This window comes from Mandrillus leucophaeus, unplaced genomic scaffold (genome assembly GCF_000951045.1).
Source record: "Mandrillus leucophaeus isolate KB7577 unplaced genomic scaffold, Mleu.le_1.0 Scaffold2, whole genome shotgun sequence".
Taxonomy (NCBI): domain Eukaryota; kingdom Metazoa; phylum Chordata; class Mammalia; order Primates; family Cercopithecidae; genus Mandrillus; species Mandrillus leucophaeus.
Window position 1 is genome coordinate 1,523,032 of NW_012102031.1, and position 22,841 is coordinate 1,545,872.

At 42.5% G+C, this 22,841-nt stretch overlaps 1 protein-coding gene across 2 annotated transcripts in view; it reads right to left on the reverse strand.

Moving 5' to 3' along the window:
• The window catches only part of EP300 (E1A binding protein p300), a 97,069-nt gene that overhangs the window by 3,795 nt on the left and 70,433 nt on the right, over positions 1-22,841 (reverse strand). The window contains exons 17-31 of one of the 2 annotated variants that reach the window (XM_011978788.1): positions 21,997-22,115; positions 19,862-20,101; positions 18,447-18,535; positions 15,956-16,036; positions 14,052-14,108; positions 13,043-13,120; positions 10,547-10,614; positions 8,676-8,826; positions 8,408-8,554; positions 7,750-7,863; positions 6,807-6,972; positions 5,004-5,168; positions 3,901-4,062; positions 1,763-2,044; positions 88-1,518 (exon numbers count right to left, since the gene is read on the reverse strand). In XM_011978788.1, coding sequence (XP_011834178.1) covers positions 88-1,518; positions 1,763-2,044; positions 3,901-4,062; positions 5,004-5,168; positions 6,807-6,972; positions 7,750-7,863; positions 8,408-8,554; positions 8,676-8,826; positions 10,547-10,614; positions 13,043-13,120; positions 14,052-14,108; positions 15,956-16,036; positions 18,447-18,535; positions 19,862-20,101; positions 21,997-22,115 — 3,350 coding nt within the window. Of the gene's footprint in view, positions 1-53; positions 1,519-1,762; positions 2,045-3,900; positions 4,063-5,003; positions 5,169-6,806; positions 6,973-7,749; positions 7,864-8,407; positions 8,555-8,675; positions 8,827-10,546; positions 10,615-13,042; positions 13,121-14,051; positions 14,109-15,955; positions 16,037-18,446; positions 18,536-19,861; positions 20,102-21,996; positions 22,116-22,841 lie in introns of both variants that reach the window. The other variant, XM_011978789.1, reaches the window with a different exon arrangement.

The window sequence follows — 22,841 nt, forward strand, 5'->3', positions numbered from 1 at the left end:
CTGCTGCTGTTGCATCATCTGTTGTCGTCTCAAGATGTCTCGGAATTGTGAAGGCATGGTGTTGTGGTTCATGTTCATCTGCTGAGCCTGGGGGCTCATCCCTCCCATGGGAGGCTGGAGTTGCTGCTGGGGTTGCTGCTGGGGCAGGCCAGCCCTCTGGACACCCGCCTGCATTGGATTCATGTTCTGCATGGCTGGATTGGAGTGGACCCCCTGCTGACCTGGCATGGTAGGTGGCTGCAGCCCTGGTTGCCCCTGGGGCATGCCAGGCTGCCCAGGGATGGGTTGTGGATTAGAGTTGGCATACTTGGCAGCCCGCTGCTTGATGAATGCAGCCAACAGCTGGGGGTTGGCGTGAAGAATACTAAGCACCTGTTGCTGCTGTAGGGGAGAGCTGGGAGACCTGAGAGTCCGCAAAAGGTTTTGTAAGGCTTGTTGAGACACAGTGCCTGGTTTGAGTGGGCTCACACCTATCTGGCCCAATCCTGGTTGTGGAGCCATGTTCAAGGGTTGACCATGCTGGGCCACTGACATCATGGCTGGCCTTGGCATCCCAGACTGTAGTTGCTGGGGCTGAGGCAATCCTCCTTGGCCCCAGGGTGGCTGTTGCTGCATCCCCGTCGGTCCCATCCCTGGCTCCAAATGCCCACTGGGACCTCTGGTCATGGGAGGTGGGTTCATACCCATGGGGGCCATGGGAGTCATCGGGGGCATCTGATGTTGGATTGGCCTTTGAAAAATTTGCACGTGGGCCATCTGGCGCTGCGTCTCTGCTGCTCTCTGAATCTGCATTGCCATTTCCACTGCTGCAGGTGGGGGCCCTGGAAGGGTTGGCTGAGCAGTCTGAGGAGGGGTTGGAGGGGTCACCTGGCCTGCTGCCTTACCCTGGGACACAGGGCCAGCAGCTTGAGTCCTGGGCAAGTAGGGTGGCATACTATTGGGAGGGGTAGGCTGAGGCTGAGAGGTGGGCTGGGGCGTCTGTGGGGTGGTTGGCTGTTGGCCAGTTGGTGTCGTTGGAGTGGCAGGAGTAGGGGAAGGGAGGCCCTGTTGCTGCCCGACCACACCAGTCCGCTGCATGCTGGCCATCCTCCTGCGAAGCATTTGGGCCTGTTGTAGTCGGTGCTGCAGCTGCTGCTGCCGGAGCTTCTGCTTGATGTTTAGGCAGAACGGCACTGGGCATTTGTTCTCCTGGCAGTGCTTGGCATGGTAGCAGCAGAGGGCGATGAGCTGCTTGCAGATGGGGCACCCGCCATTGGTTTTCCGTTTGCAACCCTTGGTATGCTGCACAACCCGCTTCATCTTCTGGCAGGATGGCAGGGAGCAATTGGCATTCCGACACTGGCAAGCATGGACCAGAGACTGGATGCAGCGCTGGATACTCAGGCGGCGAGAATCGCCTGGGCTCTGGGTGGCTGCAGCCTGCTGGTTGTTGCTCTCATCATCTAAGCCAAGACCTAATTTCTCCATTTTGTGGTCATGGTTTTTAGTGTTATAGCAGGTGATACACAAGTCATAATCCTAGAGAAAAAACAGGAAGTGCAGGTAAACTCTCCAAGATTTAAATCATTCAAAAGTATTTTGGATACTCTCTGGGCTGGAAAAGCCCCTTTCGTAGAACAAAAACTAGCCTCTTCAGCTCTGCCTCGCAAACACAAGGCCAGGCCCCTGCCATCCCACAGGCCTATATACAACACGAGGCTGCATGGCCCCTCAGAACAACCCTGCAGAGCTCACCTCCTTGTTCCCACAACCCAGTGCCTACCTCACAGACAGTACAGTGCCAGCGTGTCTCCACATGGTGCTTGCATTCATTGCAGGTGTAGACAAAGCGGTCCTGGCTCTGCGTGTGCAGCTCCACCAGCATGCACATGGTGGACCACTGGGCTCTTCGGAGTGAAGAGAACTCCAGGTGCTTGTCTCTTGCCAGCGTGAGAAACGCATCCCGACCATCCATCAGATCACAGGGGATGAGAGGGTCAGGATCAACAATGGGAGGCAGGGAGTTGGCAGTAGGGCCAGCAATGAGGCGGATCACAAAGAAGACCTGCAAAACACACAATCTCTTTTTTTGAGACAGGGCCTCAGCCTCTCACCCAGACTGGAGTGCAGTGGTGTGCTCTTGGCTCACTACAACCTCTGCCTCCTGGGCTCAAGCAATTATCCCACCTTGGCTTCCTGAATAGCTGAGACCACAGGCCCACACCACCACACCTGGCTAATTTCTGCATTTTTTGTAGAGACGAGGTTTTACCATGTTACCCAGGCTAGTCTCAAACTCCTGAGCTCAAGTGATCTGCCTGCCTCAGCCTCCCAGAGTGCTGGGATTACAGGTGTGAGCAGGTAAAGCAGGCTAAGCACCAATGAGACTGGCGAATGCTGTTTCATTTTGTTTTTTTTTTGTTTTTTTTTTTTGAGACAGAGTCTCTGTCACCCAGGCTGGAGTGCAGTGGCCGGATCTCGGCTCACTGCAAGCTCCGCCTCCTGGGTTTACGCCATTCTCCTGCCTCAGCCTCCTGAGTAGCTGGGACTACAGGCGCCCGCCACCGAGCCTGGCTAGTTTTTTTTCTTTTTTTTTTTTTTTTTTTGTACTTTTTTAGTAGAGACGGGGTTTCACCGTGTTAGCCAGGATGGTCTCGGCCTCCCAAAGTGCTGGAACTACAGGCTTGAGCCACCGCGCCCGGCCATGCTGAGTTAGTTTTACCATACTCCTCCTGCTCTCCTTTTCCTGCTTTACCTTTTTGGTCTCTTGAGACTGTCTATAAATAGAACTGAAATGCACATCCTGTGATTTTTTCTCCCTCATTCAATAACTCCTTCAGAGTAAGAATGGTCTAGGTCAGGTAGAGCACCACACACAGTGGACATTTTGCCCCAAGGCAGTCTACTTTAAGATGCAATCCATGGTTTAACCTCAAACTAATTACAACAAACCAGACAAATCCAAATATGGAGACAGTATGAAAAACAACTGGCCTGGACTCATGAAGGTCCCCTGTGCAACTTTCCTGTGTAACTTTTCCTACAGGTTTGAAAGGGAGTGGAATGGATAAAAAATCTTAGTCCTTGTAGACAGAGCAATAAAATTCTGGTTCACTGAAGTTTGAAAAGAACTCGTTAACAACCATCAATTCTCATAACCATTAGTGTAAAAGGTATAAAAAGCTGGTATTATTATGTATTTGACATTAATTAGTATATAACTATAAATGCCTATTAAAGTAACAAAATGTAAAACATCACCTTAAGAAATTAGGAACTTGTGAGAAACTGCTGTATTGATAACAGATTATTCAACATCTGTGCACACTGGCAGCCACACTCACAGTGTCTCTGGCCAGCAATGTTCGCTGCTTCTGCCACCCTACAACCAGGCCAATACCTACATTTACAACCTAAATTGAATGTGTCCACAATTTAAGTCAAACCTATTACAATATATTCTAAGGGCTTTTCCCAACTGCCTAGGATTCTGTGGCATTACTTACTGCTTGAAATAGCTAGTAACTATTGTTAATAATCATTACCTAAGTGAGGTAACCTCCAAAGTGCTGGGATTACAGGCATGAGCCACCATGCCCAGCGAACAGTGATTTTATTCATTTTTTTTCTTTTTGGAGACAGAGTTTCGCTCTCGTTGCCCAGGCTGGAGTGCAATGGCACGATCTCGGCTCACTGCAACCTCCGCCTCCTGGGTTCAAGCAATTCTCCTGCCTCTGCCTCCCGAGTAGCTGGGATTACTGGCGCCTGTCACCACACCTGGCTAATTTTTGTATTTTTAGTAGAGACAGGGTTTCACCACGTTGGTCAGGCTGGTCTTGAACTCGTGACCTCAGGTGATCTACCACGCCTGGCCAGAAATCTTGCTGTTTTCCCCCAACTGTGTGGGTGGCTGCATCTTACCTCTTTATGCTTCTCCATGGTGGCATATAGTTTCTGTGAGAGGTCGTTAGATACATTGGGCATCCCAGGTTTCTTCTTGTTGCCCCTACTTAGGCTGCTCTTATTTTTGCTGGTTTTCTTATTATTCTTCTTTTTAGCATTTTTACTGTCTCCCTTGGTCACCTGCAGAGTAGCACAAAGGAGACAAGAAAATAAGGTTTTTGTTAAGTAATCTGGGAATAACACTATTGAATATCTCCATTCTTTGAAACTAGGTATCATAATCTTACGCTTGTATCTTATTTTACTAGCTGTTCTCTTCACTTATTCCTTCTCCTTTGTTATTTGAACTAATTTTCTCCCAGTGATCCTTCATTAAGGCAATGGCAGCCCTTTAGCTTTCTGCCTAGAAGAGGCCACAGAATGTACAGACCCTGTAGATTGAATGTATCCCAGATTGGAGTTAGGGAACAAGGAAGGGTTGGCACTTTGGGGTAGTGCAGAGTGTATCAAAATGGGGAGCCAGAAGACCTTGGTTTTATCTCCTTCCACCCACATTCTAAAATGTATGAGCCCACAAATACAAAACGATAAGGCTGTAAGAGTTTGTTAACAGACTATTTAAGGGAGCCTTTTGTAAGTTAAATTCAATGGAGGTAATTCTAGATATGCTATAGGGAAGTAACTGGTGAGGTTACTAAGCCGTAATAACAGGTAAATTCTGGCTCAGGCCTGTTTTGCATAGCTAAGAATGGTTTTTACATTTAAAAAGAGCGTGTGTGGTTTTAGAAGAGAGAAAATATGCCAGAGATATGTGACACACAAGGCCTATAATATTCATAACCTAGTCCTTCCACATAAGTTACCAGTTTTTCAGGATTTCCTTCAGTTTCTTTTATCATTTCACATTACTCATAGTCTGAGATACCATTTTAAAATGGGGTCTGATGCTTTGGAAGTTTAATACCACTGAAACGGAACCCTAGTAACCTTTCTAAGCCAACATTTCTTGCCCAACTTAAAGAGCTCTTTCACACCTGAGAGGTTTAAAACCCAATTGAAAGTTTAAATGCACTTCTGGATTAAATATTATAGAAGTTTCAAAGGAAACTCAATGCCCTTACATCTGTGCTTTCATTGCTGGTGTTTTCTTCTCGTTTTCTCTCTTCTTCCTCCTGTTCCAGTTCCTTAATGCTTTCTTCCAGAACATTGGGCCAGAAATCACCCTCGAAGTAAGGCAATTCCTTTGCACTTGTTAATCTATCTTCAGTAGCTTGTTTAAAAATATCCTGTGAAAACAAGCATGTACAAATAGGAATTCCTATGTTCTTTTAAAGCATTGATTATAAAGAATCATGGCTGACAAGAAACATGAAAGCTTAAAATGTCTTGAAAGCTGGCAGACACTATATACCTAAGCCATAAACCAGGGAGCTATTTAGAAAAACAGTGAAAAGGCCTGGCCTAAAGTCAGTATTTCTGGTTTTCTATTTCTTCTACCCACAAAAGCAGGGAGCTTATCTGCCTTTATATAATCAAGTGGCAATTATCCTTCGAGGATCGATGTCAGGGTGGTAGCACCATCATGCAAGCCATGGCCCTTACCACAGAGTATGTGGTGTGAAGCATGCCCTCCTCACACCCATCTTTGGAATTTCAGCAGCTTTTATTGATAGCTTTGTTCAAAATGCCCAAAACTACAAATACTGGAAACAGTATCTGCTGCAGAATGATTCGCTGGGCAGCTTAGGAAAACTTCTTTATTTAGTTGAACTACTAAATTGAGGAAGACAAGTCTGTATCATGAGACAGCCTATATTCATGAATGTTTAAAATAATATTAAGTAAGAATATATTTTTGGCCAGGTGCAGTAGCTCACACCTGTAATCCCAGCACTTTGGGAGGCTGAGGCACGTAGATCACCAGAGGTTGGGAGTTCGAGACCAGCCTGACCAACATGGAGAAACCCCATCTCCACTAAAAATACAAAAAATTAGCCCAGTGTAGTGGTGCATGCCTGTAATTCCAGCTACTCGGGAGGCTGAGGTAGGACAATCGCTTGAACCTGGGAAATAAGAGATTGCAGTGAGCCTAGATCGTACCATTGCACTCCAGCCTGAGCAACAAGAGTGAAACTGTCCCCAAAACAAAAACAAAAACATATTTTTGGCTGGGTGAGGTGGCTCATGCCTGTAATCCCAGCACTTTGGGAGGCTGAGATGGGTGGATCACTTGAGCTCAGGAGTTTGAGACCAGCCTGGGCAACATAGTGAAATCCTGTCTCTACAAAAAATATACAAAAATTAGCCAGGTATGGTGGTGTGCACCTGTAGTCCCAGCAACTCAGGAAGCTGAGGTGGGAGGATGGCTTGAGCCTGGGAGGCACAGGTTGCAGTGAGCAGATATCATGCCACTGTACCCTAGAGCTTGGGTGACAGAGAGTGACCCTGTCTGAAAACAAAACATCCCCACCCCTAAAACCCTAACCAACCCAAACCAAACAAAAAAACAAAAACAAAACAAAAAGAGCTATTTTAAGGCCAGGCACAGTGGCTCATGCCTGTAATCCCAGCACTTTGGACTGCTTGAGGCCAAGAGTTCAAGTCCAGCCTGGGCAGCATGGCAATACCCCAACTCTACCCCCCTAAAAAAAAAATAAAATAAAATTTTGGTTACATGTTTAAAACAGGGATCTCTTGATCTTCTTGATCTACCACTCTTCAAAACCTGGTTTTTCTTACATTAGAAAATTTTGAATATACAAAATAAAAGCAATCAAATTAGCATTTTTAGGAATTACATGCAAGAGGTAGAACAAATAAGACTTGTTTAAAAAAAAAAAAAGTTAAATGACAGAATACAGAGCAGCAACATTAGTGTATTTCCAGATCTACCGTCAGCACCTGGCCCCCATGTCCCAACTGACCTTGTAGTCATGGACAATACGCTCTGATACAGCCTTGTCAAGCATTTTTTTGTACCATTCCTGCAGTCGCTTGGGCTTGGGTATCTTCTGGTCAGGAGGATGGCAATGGAAGATATAATCATCTCCCTCACTTGGTGGACATGCCCAAATATGCCCTGTTGTGTAACTAGCAATACAAAGAGAACATTAAGGAAAAAAGATCATCTATTCTAGAAGGGCTACACTTTAAACCACAAAGTGGAGTTGATATAGATACCAATAATTTTTCCCAAGATAACACAGTGTATAACCCAGCATGAGATTAACATTGTGAGACCAAAATTAGGCATAACTCACAGTAATTTAAACAATGGATCTCATACTGCCTCTATTTTTGGAGGCTATGGCGGGATGTTGTGAATCTCAGTCAGAAAGCAGATGACTTAGCCCTGGATCCAAAAACCCTAAGTTTGCATGTTAAGACCAAATGAAGATTACGTTGTGAAGGAAAATGGACCCGTTTAACAAGAGAGCTAAATTAAAAGGCACACTATTCAGAGAAACAGTCTTCAAGATGAGGGAATGAATGTTTCCAATGACATACATACTCTAAAGGTAAGAAGTATTTCCAGAGCTGTTTCTGGTCTTGATACCCAGGTTATAAAAGGATCAAATGCAGTTAAAATTCTGCCCTCAAATGAGAGGCACAAATCAAACTTCAAAGCAAACTGGACCCAATAGCTCAGCTGAACAAAACAAAACTGATGTTGGATTGGTGATAGAGTCAACATATCCATTTCTCTCCTACTGACAACATTAACTTCAAAGGGGCTCTAACAAAGTTGAGAGACTTGTTAGGTAAGAACTAAAATGAGGAAAAAAAGGCAGAGTTACATATTTGCAAATTTAACCTGTATCTCACCAGAATGCCCTAATAAAAAAAAATTTATCAAAATATGCTTACCCTAATTTCTTGACATATTCTAAATATCCAATCAGGATTTCATGATAGACTGCAGTCCTCAAGCATTTAGGACGGAAGAAATGAACACTATCGAGGTAAGATATGTATACTCTCCTATACAAAATGAAGAGAAAAAAAGAAAAGTCAAGTCTACTGAGTTATTTACTCCATGTGCCTAATAACTCTCTCTCACTCTCCCAGGCTCTTTGCTCACGTCGTTATTTGTGAAACTCATCACAGGCAGGTGGGCGACTCCACTGTGAACCCTTCAGGAAAGTTCAGCAAGCCTGTGGTTTCCTTCTATTTGAAGTAACTAGCAGTGCCTGGCACATACACATCCATCAGTATTTGGTGATTCCTATACATTATCCAGATTTAAGCTCATTTTCTGAAGAGTAGTACGTTTGTTTCCAAATTCCCATTTCAGGTTGCTATTCATATCCTTTATTATTATGGCCACAGAAGAGCAGAATCAAGCAGTTATTTTGTTTGGGGGTTTGTTTTTTAATCTGTTTCACTTTACAATTATTGTACACTTGAGATTCTGCATTTCCAAACCAAGCACACTCAACATTTTCTTGCCTGTTATACTCTTCTGCCTATTATAATTTGGAACTCCCACACAAATCCGGAGCTAGCCACTGTGAGCCAGTCATACCTCTGGTTGGGTGGAGGGCAGTCAGAGCCATACTCTTGAACATGCATGCCAAAGAAGCACAGGTCAACGCCATCAATTTCTTCAAAGGCAAAGAGGGCTTTGGTTCGGTATGGAAAGGATTCTGCCATCTCTCCACTGTCCACAAACCTATACGATTGAGATAGTGGGAGGACCACAACATAAATTCATTCAGATTGCAATCACCAATGGTAACCACGTATGAGCAATTTTGGATCCATGAGAGAAGAAAAGTGAAATGACTAGATACCTTGCTTTCATGCCTGGTTTTACTTCCACGGTTTTGTCAGAAGCATGAACTACTCTAACAGTGACCTCTCCTGACTCAGGGTGATTCTGTCGCCTCAGAAAGTCATTCACACGATTCTCTAGAAAGGTGCCAAGTCTGGTAGATGGCAACCCTAGGAATGTAAAAGTTAAAAGTTACTGAGGTGCAGATTTACTATTGTTAGTCTTAAGGTTCAACCTTAAATCTCATTTGTACTTTTTTCAATACAAACAGGGTAACTTGGTGAAATTTTAAAAAATCACAGCATATTTAAGTATTCACTACTTTGCAGATTTGCATGTCGTATTAGTGCAGGGAACATGCTAATCTTCTCTGTATCATTCTAATTTTAATATATGTGCTGTTAAAGCAGACACAGTACTCAATAATTTCTAAATGTCATTTTCCCCAACTTGTCATTTTGAAAAATTTCCAATTTTGGAAGAGTTTATAAAAATACAGAACAGGGGCTGGTTGCAGTGGCTCACGCCTGTAATCCCAGCACTTTGGGAGGCTGAGGCGGGCAGATCACCTGAGGTCAGAAGTTCGAGACCGGCCTGGCCAGCATGCTGAAACCCCGTCTCTACTAAAAATACAAGAATTAGCTGGGCATGGTGGCACACGCCTGTAATCCCAGCTACTCAGGAGGCTGAGGCAGGAGAATCGCTGGAACTCGGGAGGCGGAGGTTGCGGTGAGCCGAGATTGTGCCACTATGGGTGTCAGAGTGAGACTCTGTCTCAAAAAAAAAAAAAAACCCAAAAAACAAAAACAAACAAATAGAACAATGGCCAGGAGACAAGGCTCACACCTATAATCCTAATCCCTGCACTTTGGGAGGCTGAGGTGGGAGGACTGCTTGAATCCAGGAGTTCAAGATCAGCCTGGACAACACAGTGAAACCTTGTTTCCAAAAAACAAAAACAAAATGCAACCAACCATATATATATATATATATAAAAAAAAATATAATGAACATCTCTATGTACTTCACCTAGATTGCAGTACTATTTTAAAGTAACAAAGACTGGGCATTTTGAGAAACCTTACAAGAATCAAAGTAATCTGTAGATCAGTAAAACACACCAAAACTAAATCAAATGCTACATTTAGATTATTAGTGTTAATTACTTATATGATAAAATTTTTGACATCCTCCTGGCACAACAGAAAAGAATCACATACGGCCAAAAGGCAGCCCATATAAATGGTGTGAACTGAGGGGCTGGGTATGGTGGCTCACACCTATAATCCCAGTACTTTGGGAGACCAAGGTGGGTGGATCACCTGTGATCAGGAGTTTGAGATCAGCCTGGCCAACATGGCAAAACTCCATCTCTACTAAAAATACAAAAATTAGCTGGGTGTGGAGGCACATGCCTGTAGTCCCAGCTATACTGGAGGCTGAGACAGAAGAATCACATGAACCTGGGAGGTGAAGGTTGCAGTAAGTTGAGATCGTGCCACTGCACTGCAGCCTGAGTGACAGAGCGAGACTCTCAAAAAATAAAATAAAAAATAATAAACAAACAAACAGAGGGATGGCAATTCTGGCCAATCATTTCCACGCCTTATTCCTCCTTTATGAAATGCCTCAAATAGGGAAAAATATAAGAACAGGAAAAACACATATTTTGTGCATTCCACAAATCCGTTCCTTGGAAATTTTTCTTTGGTCTAATAGATTTCACACCAAAAAGCATATTGCAGATCAACTCATAAAGAGATTATAGAATTATTTTATTTTCACTCTGATTACCACTGTGATTAAAAACAAAGTAATTCACTTTGAATGGTTTCTTATCTAGGCTTCAGGTAAGTTTTGCCAAAATTTACCTTTAAGAATAAAACTTACTTTTAGCAGAAAACTTATTTTCTTTCCTAGTTCGTGCACTTTTCTTTAAACAGCCATCACAGACGAATCTAAATGTAAACCAAAACTTTGCTTACACAACTTAAAGAAACCATTAAATTTATATTAACAAAAAGTTAAAATTCAAATCTAGCGGAAGTATTTCTAAACTTCTAGCGAAGAGTTAATAAAACTAATATACAAAGAGCTTTTAGAAACCAGTAAGAACAAAAAAGATAACTGAAAAACAAGCAACAGACATGAAGGGCATATAAATTGGCTTACACATGAAAAGATGATCAAGGATCACAAATCAAGGTAGGATTTTTTTTCCCCAACCACACTGGCAAAACCTAAGTGGTGACATTCCCTATATGCTACTAGTTGGAATGTACATTTTGAGAGTAGAACCAATAGTTTCAGTTACTGCAGATGCACATGATATGTGTCGCTAAGTAGAGTTTCTTGTATAAACTTGTTCACCAACCAAGTAAATAAATGGATTATAGTATATTACAGAATACTATGCATCCATTAAAAATGCAACAGATATACGTAAGTGTCTATGACCAGCTGGGTGTGGTGCCTCATGCCTGTAATCCCAGTACTTTGGGAGGCCGAGGTGGGTGGATCATTTGAGGCCAGGAGTTGACCACCCCGACAACATAATGAAAACCCGTCTCTAATAAAAATACAAGAATTAGTCGGGCATGGTGGTACGTGCCTGTAATCCCAGCTACTTGGGAGGCTGAAGCAGGAGAACTGCTTGAACCCAGGAGGCGGAGGTTGCAGTGAGCTGAGATCGCACCACTGCACTCCAGCCTGGGCGATGAAAGTGATACTCAAAAAAAAAAAAAAAAAAGTCTATGACCTATAACAAGATACAAAAATTAAATACACATAAATCAAGAAAATGTGCCGGGTGCAGTGGCTCATGCTTGTAATCTCAGCACTTTGGGAGGCCAAGGCAGGCGGATCACCTGAGGTCAGGAGTTCGAGACCAGCCTGACCAACATGGAGAAACCTCGTCTCTACTAAAAATACAAAATTAGCTGGGTCAGGCGTGGTGGCACATGCCTGTAATCCCAGGTACTAGGGAGGTTGAGGCAGGAGAACTGCTTGAACCTGGGAGGCGGAGGTTGTGGTGAGCCCAGATTGCACCATTGCACTCCAGCCTGGGCAACAAGAGTGAAACTCCATCTCAAAAAAAGAAAAGAAAATGTATGATTCTATGTACAAAAGAGTGTTATTCCTGTGGCGAGGAATCTGGGTGGGAAGAAAGAAGCTAAGACTGTCACTTTTTACTTCATAAATTGTCATACTATTCAAATTTTATAATGAACATAAATTACTTTTAAGAAAAAGGAAGCTTAACACAGTAATAACAGATTATTTTCATTCAGCTGACTGATCCTAAATTGGAAGAACCACGAGAAGTCTCTTAATCATTCTTACAAAGTCTGTAAGGAAAGCACTAAAAACGCACACTTAAAAGACAAGTCATGCTGAAGATAAAGTATCCACTAAATCATCACCTATTTTCCTTAGTGTTATTTTCTATGTGAAAATAACAGTGAAAAAAAGAAAAGTGGAATTTGTCAATTAGCCTGCCCTTTCTTGTAACCTCCAAATCAGGAACAACAATCAGTCCAAGAACAGAGCAGAAGACATGGAGATCCCATCCTAATGAGAGGCACTGGATGTCCCATATACCCACTTCCTTTGGAACATGGCTGGGATTAGTTCCTCTTGTACAGAGCGATAGCCCCTCCCTTTTACTAGGCAATTACACTATGACTACAGCCTTATAACTTGCTGTCCCTGCCCTAACCAAAAGGTGACACTTACCAGGGCCAGACCACTTGGTATGCCATTAGCAGCATGATCCTAGTTTCTAGATGCCTGAATAAAAGCATTTACTTTTTGCTTCGAGACAGAGTCTCACTCTGTCACCCAGGCTGGAATGCAGTGGCGTGATCTCAGCTCACTGCAACCTCCCACTCCCAGGTTCAAGTGATTCTCTTGCCTCTGCCTCCCTCCCGAGTAGCTGGATTACAGGCGTGCACCACCACGCCAGGCTAATTTTTCTATTTTCAGTAGAGACGAGGTTCTGCCATATTGGTCAGGCTGGTCTGGAACCCCCGACCTCAGGTGATCCACCCACCTCAGCCTCCCAAAGTGCTGGGATTACAGGCGTAAGCCAGCTTGCCTGGCCAAAAGCATTTACTTTGGATGTGTAATAACTACAATATAATTTAAAAAATCCAGCAGAATATATTTATATGGCTAAAAAGAATGCATAAAAATAAGATAAAAATCTATTTTTGGATACTAGGTTACTTAATTTTTAAAAAGTGAACTGTTAATTATCGAGGCCAAAGAAAACAATTTAAAGATAGTGACTTTGAAGATATAATACAGTCATTGCATAGAATAAAAAAACTTGTTAATATTCATGATAACGAAAAATTCCAGAGAAAGTAACAATGTAAGCCTTACCCAGCGGGCCAGATGATCTCATGGTGAAGGACACAAATCTGATGCATCTTTCTTCCGCACTCTGTACATTCAACAAACCTGGAAGAGCAGAGCCAGTTCCAACATTAACCCCAAACCTTAACCAAATGAAAACTTCCAGTATTTCCCATGACTTCTGACAAAGACAGCCAAGGTCATGACCAAATAACCAAAATAGTTTAAATAAAGTTTCTGTTTCTTTAGAGATACGGTCTCTGTTGCACAGGCTGCAGTGGGTGGCACGATCACAGCTCACTGTAACCTTGAACTCCTGGGCTCAAGCCACTTTCCTGCCTTGGCTTCTCAGCTACCTGGCTAGGACAGGCACACACCATCGTGCCTGGCTAATTTTTTTTTTTTTAGATGGAATCTCTCTCTGTCACCCAGGCTGGAGTGCAGTGGATCTTGGCTCACTTCAACCCCTGCCTCCCAGGATTCAGCGATTCTCCTGCCTCAGCCCCACCGAGTAGCTGGGATTACAGGCACGCACCACCACGCACAGCTAATTTATGTATTTTTAGTAGAGACAGGGTTTTGCCATGTTGGCCAGGCTGGTCTCGAACTCCTGACCTCGGGTGATCTGCCTGCCTTGGCCTCTCAAAGTGCTGGGATTACAGATGGGGGCCACTGTGCGCAGCCAAGAGATTACTGGTGCTGAAAATTCCAAATAAATCAAAATACCATCCCATCCATTTTAGGAACATCTAGAAAACACACATTTCAGTCCTCCATGCTCTAAAAGGCCTCACTGCAAACTAGAAGTTTAGATCTTTAATGTTTCGCATTCAACATCAAGAACATTAAAATTAACATTAAGAAATAATCTTCCTTAGTACTTCAATGTTTTCCATAGTTTTACTATCCATTAGATGTATGTTATGTAGATTTAGCCCAAAAATATAGGATCATCTGATTGGTCATGCAAACCAAGAGAATAAAAGGGAAAAAGAAAAGTCAAAGCGTACTGACTATTCAAGGGGATCGTACTTACAGTTCAGGATCCAGTGTGTCATTTTTTCTTTTGGAAAATTGTTCTTTATTTATTGTACTAAGGAGAGAAAAGGGACACAATGAGAAAAAGAGATAGAGATGAGCAATCTGACTGTATTCTAACCAAAGTAACAAACTTCAAAGTATAAACAGATTCAGGTTTTTAAAGAATACATATTTAAATAGCTGCATTTCTGGCTCACACAAAATGCATGTTTATGTAAAGGAATGTTCTATAGGACTTCATAGTAAATAAATTTCCTCTTATCAGAAATTGAGAACCCAGGAAGAACTAGAAATACGATTCCTTCTTTTCCTTTTAAAATCTTGTCTATTACTACCCTTGGTGTTAGGTATTTATATCTTTTTACAGTTTAATGTTCCTAGACTGAATTACAAAAGATGGTGTGTATACTGGGAAGTAAATCACTACTTAAATAAAAAGTCTTTTTTCACAAACAACTTTTTACATCAATATAAAATTTCAACATTAAGAATGCATGTTTTGGGGTAATTTTGAAGTACAAAAATCCCATATTTAACATTTTAAAATTTCACATGGCTTCCCATCCTGAAACCCTGCATTAACACACTGCTCATAGCCTCACTACATACAAAAGCTAACAGTCTTACCATTCTCCAACTAGAATTCACATTAGGGGGCCCAACTTGGACTTCCGTTATACTTCCTTACAAAAATGAGGACATGTCCACACTGAAAACTGTGTCTTATACTAGTTATGGTCTAGAGATTCATTCGTCTCTGTTAATAGCATTTTCCTGAATGGCCTGTCTTGCTACTCCAAGTGCAATCTGAAGACCAGCAGCACCGCAACAATCTGGGAGTTAGAAACAGACACTTGGGTCCACCATAGGCCTGCAGAATTGGGAAGGGTCCTGTTCCTACACTTTTCAAAGTTAGAGATGTACTGCCTTAAAGTTTAGAGTATTTGGTAAGCCACCTGAGAGAGTTCAATGGCAAGGCTTACATCTCTTCTGGCATCAAGGAAACTTACCCTAGAGCTAACCTTCCTGGCTTAACCAAGTGTCAAAATGTTTCAAGGATCAAAGCCTCCTAGTAACTACTCTCCTAGCTAGCACCCAGACACTGCTATCATTACAACCCAATTTAGAAAAATTAACCAGCTTTTCTCAGAAGCCCCATTTTTACTAGGAACAAGACAATTCCATATGTTTGTGCAATGTCCTAAACAGAAGAAAGAACCTGCAATAATATTAAATTTACACTAAACAATTTTTCCTTCTTAAATAGTCCCAGTATGAATTCTAAAACTATTAGACTATCTGTTTGAAATTTTTTTCTTGGCCATTTACTAAGTGGTAAGAGCTTGTGAGATTGCAAAGCACAAGCAAATCTCTTAAACCCCTGCATGTTGTTAAAGTCTATTATTCACTATAACAGTGACTTGGATCTTCTGTTAACCTACAAGAGAAGGGCATAAGGTGGTTATCAGTTCAATTACCCTCAAACTCAGAACAGTTAATAATGATATTTTCTTGTACTAACCTTCCAATTTTTCGAAGATAAGCTGATTGCTTCCTATACAGAACACTTTTACTAGAACTAAGATGACTGCCTACCGCTGACATATTCCCTAGTTCAGTGATGTCTCCATAAAGCTTTATACTATGATGGATATGTTCTCTATCTGTGCTGACCAATATGGCAGCCACCAGACACAGCTATAGCTACTGAACACTTGAAATGTGAGTAGTCCATGTGATAAACAATTTTTATTTAAATTAATTTGCATTTAAATAGCAACATGTGGCTAATGGCTACCATATTCAACAGCATAGCTTAAGTTCATTTGGAAATAAGCCTATGCATAATCACCAGACAACAAACTAATTAGCACTTTTCAAAATAATGCAGTTACTTACGTTTGAGGCTGGGAAGGGTCATCCCCCAAAGAAACGCTCTCCCCTTGGATCTCATTGAAACACTTCTCACAGAAATGATACCTGTCGGCAAGAAGGCCATACTGGGGTGAACTGTTCCGTTCACACAACACAGCCCAAGCCAAGCAACGAAGCCACCAATCACAGCAGGCCAAGGAGGGGGACGGGAGCAGAGAGCAGGTCATCAACGGCGACAAGGACATTCAATGATGCAGATATATGGGCCCCACAGTTTGGGTTTTGTTTTTTTTTTTGTTTTTTTGGTTTTTTTTGGTTTTTTTGCAATCAAAGCCAAGTGCAGACAACGACAAGCATGAGGGAGAAAAAAAAAAACACAAAACAAACGAAGAAATGAGGGATTGCAAGACAACAAAAAACATAAAAGCAAGACAGAACAACACAAAGCAGAAAGCCAAGGCAAAGCACAGATTAGCATTAAATATCTCAAATGGGATCACAAGTAGCAAATGATTACTGCAAATAAAAGCAAAAGTTTCAATTACACAGACCCATATCCTTTCATTTCAGCAATTAACGCTATGTGATGTAAATAATCAAAAGGAGGAAGAAGGATAAATATACCAGGGAGAGAAGAACTGCTACTCATTACCTAAGTATAGACATCACACCTCTTCCCACTTACAAAACAAAAAACCACAGCCCCTGCCCCCGACCCCAAAAGCCCACTATAGATACAACTGCAGAAAACAATAATCTAAAACAACCATTGCCAGGCACAGTGGCTCATGCCTGTAATCCTAGCACTTTGGAAGGCCGAGAGGGTGGATCACCTGAGGTCAGGAGTTCGAGACCAGCCTGGCCAACATGGTGAAACCCTGTCTCTACTAAAAATACAAAAATTAGCCAGGCATGGTGGCACACATCTGTAATCCCAACTATTTGGAAGGCTGAGGCAGAAGAATCGCTTGAACCCAGGAGACGGAGGTTACAGTGAGCTGAGATTGCGCCACTGCACTCCAGCCTGGGTGACAGAGTGAGACCCTGTCTCAATAAACAAAGAAAAAAATTTTTTACTGAAAAGCCTGCACAAGTAGTTAAATACTGACTACAGCCATCAAGTGACACATTTCAAAAGGAAGTGATGTGTGCAGGTACCTGATTAAAGATGGCTTGGTGCAAAGATAAACACTTTAGACTACTGTTGTAGTAAACATGAGAAAAGTTTCCTGTCAAGTTACTTGCTTTTTTAAACATAAGATACTTATAAACAACTTGAGTCCCACCTTTTCTAGGTTTCAAATGAATAAAAAGCTAGAATTTTACTCACTGCAAAATCAAAGCATTAGAAGCACACCTAACTTTTTGTAAATAAAAGAAAAAGTTTAAGTGACTTTTCAAAGCTAGAAATGCATCTGCAGCACACAAGTTCAGCAAAAATGAACACCATGGATTTGGTATTAACAAATAAAGGGTAGACTGGGCACGGTGGCTCACACCTGTAATCCCAGCACTTTGGGAGGCCAAGGCGGGTGGATCATGAGGTCAGGAGATCGAGACCATCCTGGCTAACACGGTAAAACCCCGTCTCGACTAAAAAAAAAAAAAAAATTAGCCGGGTGTAGTGGCGGGCGCCTGTAGTCCCAGCTACCCATGAGGCTGAGACAGGAGAATGGCATCAACCCGGGAGGCAGAGCTTGCAGTGAGCTGAGACAGTGCCACTGCACTCCATCCTGGGTGATAGAGCAAGACTCCGTCTCAAAACAAAAACAAATAAAGGGTATTAATACCATCCTGCCTTATTATTGTATCAGAGCCCCATATAAATACCCAATGCAAGCTGTATTTGTAGGTGATCACTGATAACAGCAGACAAATTGTGGTTAAGATAGATTAGTGAATGCGATTTATGTAATTACAGCCATTGATTGGGCAGGAGAAAATAAGGGAGGTGCCTCGTTTATTAGACTCAAATCATCCTCTGTCACATACAAGGCTGTATTGAGAAAAGTAAGGTACAAACCTATGTGAGGTTTTCCTTTTAATTTGCTTAATGAGGCAAAGAAAAGACTCCAGAATCCTGTTTTCATGTATTCTAAGAACAACTACTTAGGGATAGGCCTCATATAAAAAGGAAACATTTCCAAAACGCTGTCTAGCGAGTTTCAAAGTTTAAGAATCTTCTCAGTTTTGCCTCAGGCTGTGGTGATCACTAAAAACACAGTAGAAAGAGAAGTGGGGCCTGGCATATAGGCCCATCTATGCCAACAACTCACAAAGTTGCTTAACTTCTCAAGGTTTTGGGAGGAACCCTGGTAACTGATGCAAGGCTACTCTGATAGAAAATTTTATAATTCTGCAAACAAAGGCAGAAGGCAAAAAACAGAACTTGTGCTATACAGCTGTCTTCAAGCAAAATACACATGAACCATGACTGTATGTGTGCTGGCCCATCCGCATGCACTCCCTGGACAAGTGGACACATGGACCATAGCCCACACCTGGCCAAGCTTACCTGTTCTGGTAACTGTAATAAGTGGCATCACGAGGTATTGTGCACAACTGTTTGCCGTAGCAACACAGTGTCTGTGGAGAGAACTCCAACTGCAAAAGAAACCATTTGTTAAAATGCACAGAGGCCTTAAGGACAAGCTAGAACAGTAAGAATGGCAAATTAGAAACAAAAGTCAGTGGTGTCTTAGTTCTCATTTATGTTAATTATAATGGGCTAATTCAGTTCTTGAAAATCATTCTTGGTATACTACTACATTATTTCAAAACACTGAGGTAAGCTTAGCAGTCATATCCTTCCATCACTTTACCAAAGAACCCAACAGGAGTATCTGGGCAGGGTAGCACATGCCTGCAGTGCTCAGGAAGCTGAGGTGGGAAGACTGCGTGAGCCCTAGAGTTCCAGACCAGCTTAGGTAACACAGCAAGACCACAGTCTTATTTTAAAAACAAAAAACCAATTATGTGAATTAGTATGTACAGGAAAGTCAGCACATGCTGAGGAATCTGCACCCATAGGTGAATATAAGAATGCCCCTACTCCAGATGAGCTCACAGTCTGTTGATTATTTAATTGATCAACTTTTCCATACAATTGCCACTTCTGAAAAAATGCCTTTAAAGAAAGTCCATTTCTTTTTTTTTTTTTTTTGAGACAGAGTCTCGCTCTGTCGCCCAGGCTGGAGTGCAGTGGTGCAATCTCGGCTCACTGCAAGCTCCGCCTCCCGGGTTTACGCCATTCTCCTGCCTCAGCCTCCCGAGTAGCTGGGACTACAGGCGCCCGCCACCTCGCCCAGCTAGTTTTTTGTATTTTTTAGTGGAGACGGGGTTTCACCATGTTAGCCCATGTTAGGATGGTCTCCATCTCCTGACCTTGTGATCCGCCCGTCTCGGCCTCCCAAAGTGCTGGGATTATAGGCTTGAGCCACCGCGCCCGGCCCAGAAAGTCCATTTCATATTAAGAGACATTACTACTGTGGCACACATTAAGAGACTGTGTCGGCTGGGAGAGGTGGCTCATGCCTGTAATTCCAGCACTTTGAGAGGCGGAGGCAGGAGGACTGCTTGAGCCCAGGAGTTCAAGACCAGCCTGAGCAACATAAGACCCTGTTTCTATAAAACAAATTTAATAAAAAAACCAGGCATGGTGGCGTACAGCTGTAGTCCCAGTTGCTCAGGAGGCTGAGGCAGGAGAATTGCTTGAGCCCAGGAGGTTGAGGCTGCAGTGAGCTATGACCTCACCACTGCACTCCAGCCTGGGAGAGTAAAACCCTGTCAAAAAGAAAAAAGAAAAAGGGGGAGAAAAAAAAAAAAAGCCATGTCAAAGCCAGAAGCAGGATATTCTCTTACCCTAGACACCACTGTATTATTCTAGGCATCCTAGAAAAGTTAAAGTCAAATCTGAAACACATTTCTTACCTTTCTGCCACAACAGTATCCAAGGCTTTGCATCACTGGGTCAATTTCTTGTTCAAAGACCTCAGAGAGCTTGGAGCAGTATTTGTATACCCGTGATGTTTTCCGGTTATATAACCAGGCATTATTGAACATAAGCCAAATATCATCGACATATTGCCAGGGCTCCTGATACTGTCCAGTGTCTAACTTCCTCTTAATGGTAGAAAGATCCATGGGGCTCTTCACAATATCAAAGTAATCCTAGAAAGATGACAAGTGATATCAAACATTACTCAAGTCTAACTATTTTTACGGGAGATAGAGTATCATCCATTATCATTGCTAATCTTCAGGCAGTGTTTTAGTTTCTGGCCTGTCTATATTCCCCAAGAGGTGACTGATGTCTATCACTTCTTTAAATCATTAGTCTACAGAGATATTAAACTACTCAAAGGGCAGAGAAACAGAACTGCTATGGACTTTCCAGACTTCAGGCTGATAGTCTACTGAAGCAACTTCAGGTACTTTATGAAAGTACATGTGAGATCAGTAAAGTTAAAGACGCTTAAAATTTTAGTACTAGAAGGGGTGTACAATGAGGAAACTAAGTCCACAGAACTTAAAGTGTTCCATCTGAAATGACAGCAAGATACAGGAAAAGAAAATTCCTAAAAGGCGTTTGTCTCTGGAAGTGCTTGACCTTTGAGACAGAGTCTCTGTCAACATGTTGCCCAGGCTAGAGTGCAGTGGCGCAATCCTGGCTCACTGCAACCTCTGCCTCCCTGGTTCGTTCAAACTATTCTCCTGCCTGAGCCTCCCAAGGGATTACAGGCGTGCACCACCATGCCCAGCTAATTTTTATATTTTTAGTAGAGATGCGCTTACAACAAGTTGGTCAGGCTGGTCTTGAACTCCTGACCTCAAGTGATCTGCCTGCCTTGGCCTCCCGAAGTGCTGGGATTAGAGGCATGAGCCACCATGCCCGGCCAAGTAACAGTTTAAAACCACCAAATGAAACCTGCCAGCACCCCAGTATATGGAGGCAACTTTAGAGAAACCCCGTCTCTACTAAAAAAAATTGGCCGGGTGTGGTGGCGCATGTCTGGAATCCCAGCTACTTGGGAGACTGAGAGACAGGAGAATTACTTCAACCCGCTAAGCAGAGGTTGCAGTGAGCTGATATTGTGCCACTGCACTCTAGCCTGGGCAACAAGAGTGAAACTCCATCTCAAAATAAAACAAAACAAAACAAAAGTAAACAAACTGTATAACCCAGGAATTCTGCTCCTAGGTAAATACCAAGAAGAAACAAAAACTTAAATCCATACAAAACTTATACATCAATGTTCACTGTGGTCCTATCTTAATAGTCAAAACGTGTAAACAACCTAAATGTCTATCAACTCATCAACAGGTAAAGAAAAATAATGGAATATTATTGGGCCATAAATAGGTATGCGGTACTGATTCATGCTACAACATAACATGGATGAACCTTGAAAACATTATGCTAAGGAACGTCCTGGCACAAATAATCACATACTATATGTTTCAATTTAATGAAACGTGTAGAACAGACAAATAAATCCAGAGAGAGAATGAAGTCTGCTGATGTTGAGGATTGGGGTGCTACGGGAGAAAACAGTGAGTGACTATTAATGGTAAAGGATTTTTTTCAGATGATGAAAATAAAAGTGTCATGCATAACTCTGTGAATATACTAAAAATCACTGAATTAGGCCAGGCCCAGTGGCTCACAACTGTAATTCAGCACTCTGGGAGGCTGAGATGGGCCAATTGCTTGAGTCCAGGCGTTCAAGACCAGCCTGGGCAACATGACAAAACCCCGTCTCTACTAAAAAATACAAAAAACTACTAGCCAGGTGAGGTAGCGCATGAATGTAATCCCAGCTAACTCAGGAGGCTGAAATGGGAGAATCACCTGAGCCCAGGAGGTCGAGACAGTAGTGAGCCAAGATCGTGTTACTGCACTCCAGCCTGGGCAACCAGAATAAGACCCTGTCTCAGGAAAAAAAAAAAAAACACTGAACTGTAAATCTGAAATGAGTGGCTACACTGTTTGGAAAGTAAACTGTCTCTCAACAAAGCTGTTATCAAATTAAAAAACAAAGTCAGAAGTACCACCAAATACTTACAGGAATTCCTAAAAGCTGAGGGTCCACAGGTTGACGAAAAGGAAGGGATTCTGGATCCTGACGGTAAAGTGCCTCCAACGTTGGCATCAGTGCCTGTCGTAGTTCTTCTGGTTTGAAAACTAAAAAAGTGCATTTGAAATTAGTTATCAATTAAGCAAAAGAACTTTAAAAAACCATTCAGGCTGAAGCTCTAAAAGCATCCCAAGAATCAAGTAACAAAATTAACTACTCTGTCCCCATGGAAATATCGCTACGGGCTCAATTACTGATTCTAGATTCTAAGCCCTGCTTTGCTTCAGGCAGCTCCTAAAAAACTGCATCTTATCACCTTTAAATACCCTTCACCCTCAGCTTAACTTTTCAGTCACAAATTCAGTGAAGACAGACTTGGTCAATTAGAAACAGAATCCAAAGGCTTCTAAAAATTTATGAAGAGATTGCCAAATGGGACAGTCCATGGGACCAAGCACAGTGGCTTGCGTCTATAATCCCAGCACTTTGGGAGGCTGAGGTGGACGGATCACTTTGAGGTCAGGAGTTTCAGCCTGGCCAACCTGGTGAAACCTCATCTCTACTAAAAATACAAAAAATTAGTTGGATGTGGTGGTGCGCTAGTCTGTTACTCAGGAGGCTGAGGCAAGAGAATTGCTTAAACTCGGGAGGCAGATGTTGCAGTGAGCCGAGATCGCGCCACTGCACTCCAGCCTGGACAACAGAGTGAGACTCCATCTCCAAAAAAAAAAAAGAGTTCACAAGATACAAGATACTCATGTTTAGAGGGAGATGCAGTCAAGCAAGAAAGGAAAAGTCTTTCTTCATGACATCAGTATTTAACAAGTCAGGAA